Source organism: Oncorhynchus keta, unplaced genomic scaffold, assembly GCF_023373465.1.
Source record: "Oncorhynchus keta strain PuntledgeMale-10-30-2019 unplaced genomic scaffold, Oket_V2 Un_contig_3627_pilon_pilon, whole genome shotgun sequence".
Classification (NCBI taxonomy): domain Eukaryota; kingdom Metazoa; phylum Chordata; class Actinopteri; order Salmoniformes; family Salmonidae; genus Oncorhynchus; species Oncorhynchus keta.
Window position 1 is genome coordinate 47,605 of NW_026287341.1, and position 10,479 is coordinate 58,083.

General features: G+C 45.5%; 1 protein-coding gene across 4 annotated transcripts; it reads left to right on the forward strand.

Annotated features, from left to right (window-relative positions):
- The first annotated feature begins 19 nt into the window (after window positions 1-19).
- dnaja3a (DnaJ heat shock protein family (Hsp40) member A3a) lies at window positions 20-10,432 on the forward strand. Of its 4 annotated transcripts, none has more exons than XM_052508450.1 (11): window positions 20-283; window positions 914-1,050; window positions 1,162-1,245; window positions 1,517-1,729; window positions 2,020-2,172; window positions 2,292-2,439; window positions 4,914-5,107; window positions 5,211-5,326; window positions 6,722-6,819; window positions 6,991-7,120; window positions 8,781-10,432. In XM_052508450.1, exons 1-10 carry the CDS (start codon window positions 76-78, stop codon window positions 7,104-7,106), a joined length of 1,467 nt encoding a protein of 488 aa, XP_052364410.1. In that variant the 5' UTR covers window positions 20-75; the 3' UTR covers window positions 7,107-7,120; window positions 8,781-10,432. The 4 variants fall into 4 exon arrangements, with proteins under 4 accessions (XP_052364410.1, XP_052364409.1, XP_052364411.1 ...); XM_052508449.1 differs by having other exon boundaries at window positions 22-283; window positions 908-1,050; XM_052508451.1 differs by having other exon boundaries at window positions 22-283; window positions 908-1,050; window positions 6,991-7,040.
- The last annotated feature ends 47 nt before the right edge of the window (window positions 10,433-10,479 follow it).

The following is a 10,479-nucleotide window of genomic DNA, read 5'->3' on the forward strand; positions in this document are numbered from 1 at the left end:
AACTCTTCTGCGCATGTCCGTGACACAACTTTACTTGCACATGCGCAGTCCCCGCTGAGGAACAGCAGTAAAGTAATGATGGCGTCCTCAGCGCTTCGCTGCTCCACACGTTGGATAACAGTTGCTGTGTCCTCTGGTCACCGTCGTGCTTGTTGTGCTCTGCCCCCTTCTTCCAATGGAGGCTCAAGAAGTCTGTCGACGTTTGGAGCACAGAAATTCTGTCCGGGAAGCAATGCAATGCGTGGGGGCACGGGGAATGCGTTGACATTGAGAGGGCTGTCAGGTGGGTGCACAGAGACGGCCTCACTAGCCAGCTAGGCTAGCTTGATGCTAGCGTTTCTCGTAGTTTCCATTCACCTTTTTGGACACAACTGACAGTCTCCAACAACAAAATTGACACCACGGTAACATTCCTAACGATACAACTGAAAGACAGACTAACCTTCGCTCAGCCCATAGCTGGCTAGCTAACTAGCTAGTAGTTAGCTTATACGCATTCAAATTGCTGGAGCTGTTTGGTACTGTAGCAAGCCTGCAGCTCCATAGCCATTGCAAGGAAAGTAATGTCAGGTCACAGCACTGATGATCTTGAACGGACTGTCAGTAATAGCTACTGAACTGTACAGTCGAACATTGCGTTGAACTAGCTGTATCTGCATGATCCCTGATTAGCTAGCTATATATGCCAACTGACGTTTGCTAGAAATGTATTGGCCCAAGAGTTGATCATCACAGACAGCAGCTAACTATGTATTTGATTGAGTCCTCAGATATGTCGAGCCCTGCTTAGTGTTATAGATGAATTGTGAGTGTACAGGCCTGTAGCTACCTTCGAAATAGATGACAACAATTATAATCCACAGTCATGTTGCCAGGTGTAATCTACTCACAAGCCCTTTCTTGGTAGTTCCAGGTGTTAAATCTCCCCATGTCATCTGCACACTGTCCTTCCACACAAGTGCCCCAGCCTCCAACAAACAGGACTTCTACACGGTGTTGGAGGTACCACGCACTGCCACCCAGAAAGAGATCAAGAAAGCGTATTATCAGGTGTGTGTGTGTGATCACTTTCTGTGTAGTGTTGACTTGCTGTATTGGTCCTTAGCTGTCACCAATCACCACAGTGGTTGAAAGATAACTTTTGTTGCTGTCCCTCTTCAGATGGCTAAGAAGTATCACCCTGACACCAACAAGGAAGACCCTAAGGCCAAGGAGAAATTTGCTCAGCTGGCTGAAGCTTATGAGGTTTGGCTGACCTTCTTCAAAATGGGCTTCCCCTTTTAAGAAACTAAAATTAGATTAAAGGATTGCAATATTTCTGTGACTTGTGTAGCTATTGTGGAATCACTAGTTCGTTACTTTCCTAACCGGTTTCTTGGTATTATTTGATGTCACTCTGGAAGAAAGTGTCAGTTAATCAAGTAAACGAAACATCAGAACCACTTGACTCAATGAAGGAACTGCCTGGTCTTATTGGAGGACAGTGCATCTTACTTCCTGCTTTGTCCTCCCCCAGGTGCTGAGTGACGAGGTGAAGAGGAAGCAGTATGACACGTACGGGGTGGCAGGGTTCGACGCCAGCCAGGCGGGCGGTGGTGGACACCAGCAGTACTGGAGCGGACAGGCCAACAGCGTGGACCCAGAGGAACTGTTCCGCAAGATCTTTGGGGAGTTCTCTGGAAGCCGTGGCTTCGGCGACTTCAATGCCGTATTTGATCAGCCCCAGGAGGTATGTAGTTGGGATGCCATACTGCTTTTAGAACCAAGGGGTTTGGAGAAGGGGTTACGATTAGCCTAATCCCAGATCTGCTTGTGCTGTCTGTGCATGACAACCACCATATGAGTTGGCTATACAGCACAAACAGAAGTTGACTGCTCATTCAAGTCAATGTTCAGTGAGGTCATATTGAGTGAGCCCATGCCAGGAAGTAAAAGCAGGAAGCAATTACTTTTTTTAGGAGTGTAAACTTTTTGTTAAAGACATCTAATATGAATCTCTTGTCCCTCCTTTCCTCCCAGTTTATCATGGAGCTGACGTTCACCCAAGCTGCCAAGGGGGTCAACAAAGAGATGGCGTTCAACACTGAGGCCAGCTGCCAGCGATGTGATGGCAAAGGGAGCGAGCCTGGCACCAAGGTTGTGCACTGCCACTACTGCAACGGCTCTGGCATGGTAGGTGACATGATGTGTGGCGTGAAGTGTTCGGGTCTCACGTGCTTGTCTCACGTGCTTGTCTCACGTGCTTGTCTCACGTGCTTGTCTCACGTGCTTGTGTGTTTTGCCCTGTACAGGAGACGGTGAACACGGGCCCCTTTGTGATGCGGTCGACATGCCGTCGGTGTAATGGGAAAGGCACTGTGATCTCCACCCCATGTAACTCCTGTCATGGGACCGGACAGACCAGACAGAAAAAGACAGTAAGGGTCCCTGTCCCAGCAGGTGAGACACCCACACACTGACTCTCACTCCTATACCTACCCAGTCTTATCTGGAATCTTTCAAAACAATTCTTGATCTAAACGTAGTATGCATTTTCTAATGTGCACCCACAGAGAGACCCAGGAGCAGCCTTCTCATCCTGAATCTCTTCCTTTTCTCATTTTTAAAATTCAACCTTTATTTAACTAGGCAAGTCAGTTAAGAACAAATTCTTATTTACAATGATGGCCTACCGGGGAACAGTGGGTTATCAAATCAAAGTTGATTTGTCACGTGCGCCAAATACAACCGGTGTTGTAGACCTTACAGTTAAATGCTTACTTACAGGCTCTAACCAACAATGCAAAAAAGGTATTAGGTGAACAATGGGTAAATAAAGAAATAAAAACAACAGTGAAAAATAACAGTAGCGAGGCTATATACAGTAGCGAGGCTATATACAGTAGCGAGGCTATATACAGTAGCGAGGCTATATACAGTAGAGAGGCTATATACAGAAAGACATTTTTACCTTGTCAGCTAGAGAGGCTATATACAGTAGCCAGCCTATATACAGCTAGCTGGCTAAAACTAATATTCTAATTCTCTTATAAACTGTTTTAAACGTTTATAAAACAGCTATAATGCTGGATGATACACTTCCTATGTTTGAAAGGCTATATACAGTAGCGAGGCTGTCAGAAAGACAGATTTTTACCTTGTCAGCTTGGGGATTCGGTCCAGCCAACTTTTGGCTACTGGCCCAAAACTAATATTCTAATTCTCTTTTAAACTGTTTTAAACGTTTATAAAACGCTATAATGCTGATGAAGCACTTCCTATGTTTGAAACGTCTATAAAACGTGAGCGGGTTTAACGTGAGCGGGTTTAATGTGAGCGGGTTTAACGTGAGCGGGTTTAATGTGAGCGGGTTTAATGTGAGCGGGTTTAACGTGAGCGGGTTTAACGTGAGTGGGTTTAACGTGAGCAGGATTAACGTGAGTGGGTTTAATGTGAGTGGGTTTAATGTGAGTGGGTTTAACGTGAGCGGGTCAGAGATGTAATCTGAGGGCTACTGATCCCGTCTTTGAGCGTCCCAGACGTCCTGATATTTTCAAACCTGTTTGATTTTATCGGCACAAAATCTGCAATGCTCTTCTAGTGTGAGATGTACAACGACAGGTTTTGAGAACGGTGTTCAGCAATAGCCAATGAGAGGTCTCCAGGGAAGATGCCAGTAAGATGATGGCGTCACCCAGAATGTGTAATCTCGAGCAGGAGCGATAATAACAACTACTAATATGCCTTTGTACTTGCCTTTAACCAAAGCCAAAGTGTCAAATCGTTAGATATTTCAACTAGGTGTGAATGTCTGACTGAAAACGTTTGTACAGCTAGAACAAATCAGCCTCAATCTAATTGCATCATTGTTTTCATGAGACAGCATGTCTGTATGGAGAATCCTTACGACCAAGTGAAGTGTGTGACCCTGTACTGTGCCACATCGTGTAGTGTGTGAACCTGTACTGTGCCACATCGTGTAGTGTGTGACCCTGTACTGTGCCACATCGTGTAGTGTGTGACCCTGTACTGTGCCACATCGTGTAGTGTGTGACCCTGTACTGTGCCACATCGTGTAGTGTGTGACCCTGTACTGTGCCACATCGTGTAGTGTGTGACCCTGTACTGTGCCACATCGTGTGTGTGACCCTGTACTGTGCCACACGTGTAGTGTGTGATACTGTGCCACATCGTAGTGTGTGACCCTGTACTGTGCCCACATGACCCTGTGTGCCACAGTGTGTGACCCTGTACTGTGCCACACATGACCCTGTGTGCCACATCGTGTGTGTGACCCTGTACCGTGCCACATCGTGTGACCCTGTGTGACCCTGTACCGTGCCACATCGTGTGACCCTGTGTGCCACTGTACCCCGTGCCACATCGTGTAGTGTGTGACCCTGTACTGTGCCACATCGTGTGACCCTGTACCGTGCCACATCGTGTGACCCTGTACCGTGCCACATCGTGTGACCCTGTACCGTGCCACATCGTGTGACCCTGTACCGTGCCACATCGTGTGACCCTGTACCGTGCCACATCGTGTGACCCTGTACCGTGCCACATCGTGTGACCCTGTACCGTGCCACATCGTGTGACCCTGTACCGTGCCACATCGTGTGACCCTGTACCGTGCCACATCGTGTGACCCTGTACCGTGCCACATCGTGTGACCCTGTACCGTGCCACATCGTGTGACCCTGTACCGTGCCACATCGTGTGACCCTGTACCGTGCCACATCGTGTGACCCTGTACCGTGCCACATCGTGTGACCCTGTACCGTGCCACATCGTGTAGTGCGCACCACTACGTTGGCAAGACAAAAAACGACAGGGAAGACAGTTGTTTAATGTGAGAGGCTCAGCAATGTTAGGATTTTGAAAGTTGTGTAGTGTGCACACCCAGGTTGACTGGCTGTGTTGTCTCTTTGCAGGTGTTGAGGACGGTCAGACGGTCAGGATGCCTGTGGGGAAGAAGGAGGTGTTCATCACGTTTCGGGTCCAGAAGAGCCCAGTGTTCAGACGGGACGGCGCAGACATCCACTCTGACGTGCTGATCTCTGTGGCTCAGGCTGTACTGGGGGGCACGGCCCGGGCACAGGGCCTCTATGAGACAGTCAACCTCTCGGTGAGAGACACACGGACAGACCAACCTTTCTGTGACACACCTACATACATAAGTGATGGATCGATGGCCAGTAACTAACTGTGATTGGTGAATCCTCTTGTAGATCCCTGCTGGGATCCAAACAGACCAGAGGATCCTCCTCTCTGGGAAGGGCATCGCACGGATCAGTGGCTATGGTTACGGAGATCACTACGTCCACGTCAAAGTCCGAGTCCCCAAGTAAGTTACTCACAGTACACCTTTAGATACCATCTCTGTAGTAAGTTACTCACAGTACACCTTTAGATACCATCTCTGTAGTAAGTTACTCACAGTACACCTTTAGATACCATCTCTGTAGTAAGTTACTCACAGTACACCTTTAGATACCATCTCTGTAGTAAGTTACTCACAGTACACCTTTAGATACCATCTCTGTAGTAAGTTACTCACAGTACACCTTTAGATACCATCTCTGTAGTAAATTACTCACAATACACCTTTAGATACCATCTCTGTAGTAAATTACTGCATCACAATACACCTTTAGATACCATCTCTGTAGTAAATTACTCACAATACACCTTTAGATACCATCTCTGTAGTAAGTTACTGCACAATACACCTTTAGATACCATCTCTGTAGTGTACACACAGTAAACCTTTTACTACACACATACACCTTTAGATACCATCTCTGTAGTAAGTTACTGATACCACAATACACCTTTAGATACCATCTCTGTAGTAAATTACTCACAGTAATACACCTCTTAGAGCTACCATCCTGTAGTACACACAGTACACCTTTAGATACCATCTCTTACTACACACAATACACCTTTAGATACCATCTCTGTAGTAAGTTACACACAGTACACCTTTAGATACCATCTCTGTAGTAAGTTACTGCACAATACACCTTTAGATACCATCTCTGTAGTAACTCTACATACACCTTTAGATACCATCTCTGTAGTAAGTTACTTACTCACATACACCTTTAGATACCATCTCTGTAGTAAGTTACTCACAGTACACCTTTAGATACCATCTCTGTAGTAAATTACTCACATACACTTTAGATACCAGATAGTACACCTTTAGATACCATCTCTGTAGTAAGTTACATCTAGATACCATCTCTGTAGTAAGTTACTCACAGTACACCTTTAGATACCATCTCTGTAGTAAGTTACTGCACAGGTACACCTTTAGATACCATCTCTGGTGTAGTAGTACACCTTTAGATTACTCTGTCACAGTACACCTTTAGATACCATCTCTGTAGTAAGTTACTCACAGTACACCTTTAGATACCATCTCTGTAGTAAGTTACTCACAATACACCTTTAGATACCATCTCTGTAGTAAATTACTCTCTGTAGTACACCTTTAGATACCATCTCTGTAGTAAGTTACTCACAATACACCTTTAGATACCATCTCTGTAGTAAGTTACTCACAGTACACCTTTAGATACCATCTCTGTAGTAAGTTACTCACAGTACACCTTTAGATACCATCTCTGTAGTAAATTACTCACAGTACACCTTTAGATGCCATCTCTGTAGTAAATTACTGACAAATGATAGATGCTCATTCCTCACGATCTCCACTGTTGTGTGTGAGCAGGATCCTGACAGACAGACAGAAAGCTCTGCTCATGAGCTACGCAGAGGATGAGACTGAAGTGGAGGGGACAGTCAATGGTGTCACAAGCACCACTGCAGGTAGTGGCACACACACACTGTTTCTGCGCTCGGTTCCTACACACTGACTGCACACTTACCTGCTCCCCTTCATTTGGTTTACAATTAGTTGAGGTCCCAGCTCTGCTCATGAAAGCTGACAATGCTTTTATGAGTAAAATCTTGGCTCACACAGTACATGTTTCTGACCAGGTGGGGGCAGTGGTAAGCAGCCTGAGGCAGGGCAGGACAGGCAAGAGGAGGTAGGAGAGAGCAAGCAGGAGCAGGGCTTCTTCACCAAGTTAAAACAATTGTTTAGCTCCACCTGACAGTCACAAACCAGGTAGGACACTTTAGTGATGATGTCTTCACCTGACAGTCACAAACCAGGTAGGACACTTTAGTGATGATGTCTTCACCTGACAGTCACAAACCAGGTAGGACACTTTAGTGATGATGTCTTCACCTGACTGTCACAAACCAGGTAGGACACTTTAGTGATGATGTCTTCACCTGACTGTCACAAACCAGGAAGGACACTCTAGTCATGATGTTGCCTTTGCCACTTGTGCACATGCATATGTGGGATAAACTGTTTCCGGAACACACTGGTTCGTGGCACACCGTTTGTCAGTCAGCTGGTTTGTGACTGTCATCTGTATAAAGTTGAGTGCATACATACACTACATACATACTAAAGTATGTGGACACTCCTTCAAATTAGTTGATTCGGCTATTTGAGACACCCGTTGCTGACAGATGTATAAAATCGAGCACACAGCCATGCAATCTTCATAGACAACATTGGCAGAAGACAGACTGGCCTTACTGAAGAGCTCAGGGACTTTCAACGTGGCACCGTCATAGGATGCCACATATCCAACAGGTCAGTTCGTAAAATTTGTGCCCTACTAGAGCTACCCCGGTCAACTGTAAGTGCTGTTATTGTGAAGTGGAAATGTCAAGGAGCAACAACGGCTCAGCCGCGAAGTGGTAGGCCACACAAGCTCGTCTGTCCTCGGTTGCAACACTCACTACTAGTTCCAAACTGCCTCTAGAAGCAACGTCAGCACAATAACTGTTCATCGGGAGCTTCCTGAAAAGGGTTTCCATGGCTGAGCAGACAAGCCTAAGATCACCACACAAGCAATGCCAAGCGTCAGCTGGAGTGGTGTAAAGCATGCCACCATTGGATTCTGGAGCAGTGGAAACGCGTTCTCTGTAGTGATGAGTCATACTTCACCATCTGGCAGTCCAATGGACGAATCTGGATTTGGCGGATGCCAGGAGAACACTCCCTACCCAAATGCATAGTGCCAACTGTAAAGTCTGGTGGAGGAGGAATTATGGTCTGGGGCTGTTTGTGATGGTTCAGGCTCGACCCCTGAGTTTCTGTGAAGGGAAATGTTAACGCTACCGCATGCAATGACATTCTAGACCATTCTGTGCTTCCAACTTTGTGGCAACAGTTTGGGGAAGGCCCTTTCCTGTTTCAGCATGACAATGCCCCTGTCCACAAAGCAAGGTCCATACAGAAATGGTTTGTTGAGATCGGTGTGGAAGAACTTGACTGGCCTGCATAGAGCCCTGACCTCAACTCCATCAAATACCTATGAGATGAATTAGAAAGCCTGGCCTAATCGCCCATCATCATCAGTACCTGACCTCACTAATGCTCTTATGGCTGAAAGTCCCTGCAGAAATGTTTCAAAATCTAATGGAAAGCCTTCCCAGACAAGTGGAGGCTGTTATAGCAGCAAAGGGGGACCAAGTCCATATTAATGCCCACATTTTGGAATGAGATTTTTCGACAAGCAGGAGTCCACGTACTTCTGGTCATGCATGCACACAATTGTTTAACCATATAAATATATTTACTAGAAAAGACATCCCAATTCAAATCAATGTTTTGCTGTCACTTTCAATGGGTGGAGGGACAGTTTGTCATATGCTGGTTTTGAAAACACATGCAGTAATTCTGGTTCTTTTTTTTATACTGAAAGGTAAAAGGTCCACTGGGAACTGAGGCGAGTGTCCGAGGGTAGAGAGATGATGCCCTTAGAAGACAGCCGCAAGGCGAGACCAGATATGGGGACAGGTGGTGGGAGAGTGTTGGAGGGATGATGTCTACTGTATCCTACTCTGGCACTGGACAAGACCGGTTACCCCAGATCTACCTTCACAGATCTCCTTTCATCCTTGATCAGTTCCATAGCAGTGGAAGACAATGGACTGAAACAGACTCAAACAGAATGTGGTCATAACTCATACCTGCTGCCTAAAACCCAAATCCAAGAGGAAATATGCTCTGGAAGTACCAGGAAGTGACTGCCTCTTAGGCTTGTAGTTTTTTGGATGGTGTTAAATGTGCAAAAATGTTGCGCAATGGTCTTCAAGCATATCATAAAAGGCATCGGGCAGAAGTAAATTCATCCACAAATATAATTCTACATCTTAAATGACCACATGTTCAAAAGATTGGGGTACGTGATCCGTACGTAAAGCGAACGGGGCGGCAAATTTAACAGGGTATTCCATAGATTTTCCTAATGTTCCTGTCCATCAGATTCCTAACCGTGTGATAGCAGCGCAGTCACTCATAATGTATGGTCTGTCTGCTGTCTTTGAGGAATGCACTGTTGCCAGTGATGGCTAAAAAAAACATGGATATACAAAACAGACCATTAGACACCTCCATAATATTGAGTTGCACCCCCTTTTTCCCTCAGAACAGCCTCCACAATGTGTCATGCGTTCCACAGGGATGCTGGTCCATGTTGACTCCAATGCTTCCCACAGTTGTGTCAAGTTGGCTGGATGTCCTTTGGGTGGTGGACCATTCTTGATACACACAGGAAACTGTGGAAAACCCCAGCAACACTGCAGTTTGACACTCAAACTGGTGCGCCTGATACCTACTATCATACCCTGTTCAAAGGCATTTCAATCTTTTGTCTTGCCCATTCACTCTGAATGGTACACACACAATACAAGTCTGGTCTCAAAGCTTAAACTTCCTTCTTTAACCTGTCTCCTCCCCTTCATCTACACTGAAGTGTCATTAATAAGGGATCATAGCTTTCACCTGGTCAGTCTGTCATGGAAAGAAGTTATTCCTAATGGTTTGTACACTTAGGGTATAAGAATAGAAAATCCATTTAATTTAAAAGGCCTGTGCTGCAATAAGGAGCTTTGTTTTGGTTGAGATCCTCCTGATTTCTTAATGTGTAATACGTTTGTTCTGTAAAGTTAACTCTGCTTCCTATCTAGCAAGCCACTGCAACGAGTTGTACCAACCTAGTAACAGCATTCGTGAGATAGGGGAAGTTGAATGGCTAATATACCTTTCTGTTACATTAAAAAAAAAGTCATGTGTGTGGAGATGCATTTGGGTCTGAGAACCCAGTCATCCAGGATGGGCATGACTCAAACCAGTTGGATCAGATGTGGCTGGACCTCTTCCCTCTTACTCTGCTCCTCATCAACCCCTTCTCTCTTGATGAATCTGAGAATTCACTCAAAGCAGCACACTTTCATGTACCTCCATTCTGCCTCGTTATATTTGTAAATACAGAGCTGTTGATATTGCAATCATACCAATGTGTCATGTTAGAGAAGTAAATAACATCTATAATTAAAGTGAAATCTAAATGAATTGTTTGTCTTGCTGCCAGATGTGAACAGTGGAAATACTAAACTACT

Bases quoted from the DNA above. Each gene is read 5' to 3' on its own strand.
- dnaja3a (XM_052508449.1), top strand. From the start codon at position 76: ATGATGGCGTCCTCAGCGCTTCGCTGCTCCACACGTTGGATAACAGTT. The intron at 1,730-2,019 runs GTATGTAGTTGG...CTTTCCTCCCAG, and splicing joins TATTTGATCAGCCCCAGGAG to TTTATCATGGAGCTGACGTT. The intron at 5,327-6,721 runs GTAAGTTACTCA...GTGTGTGAGCAG, and splicing joins GTCAAAGTCCGAGTCCCCAA to GATCCTGACAGACAGACAGA.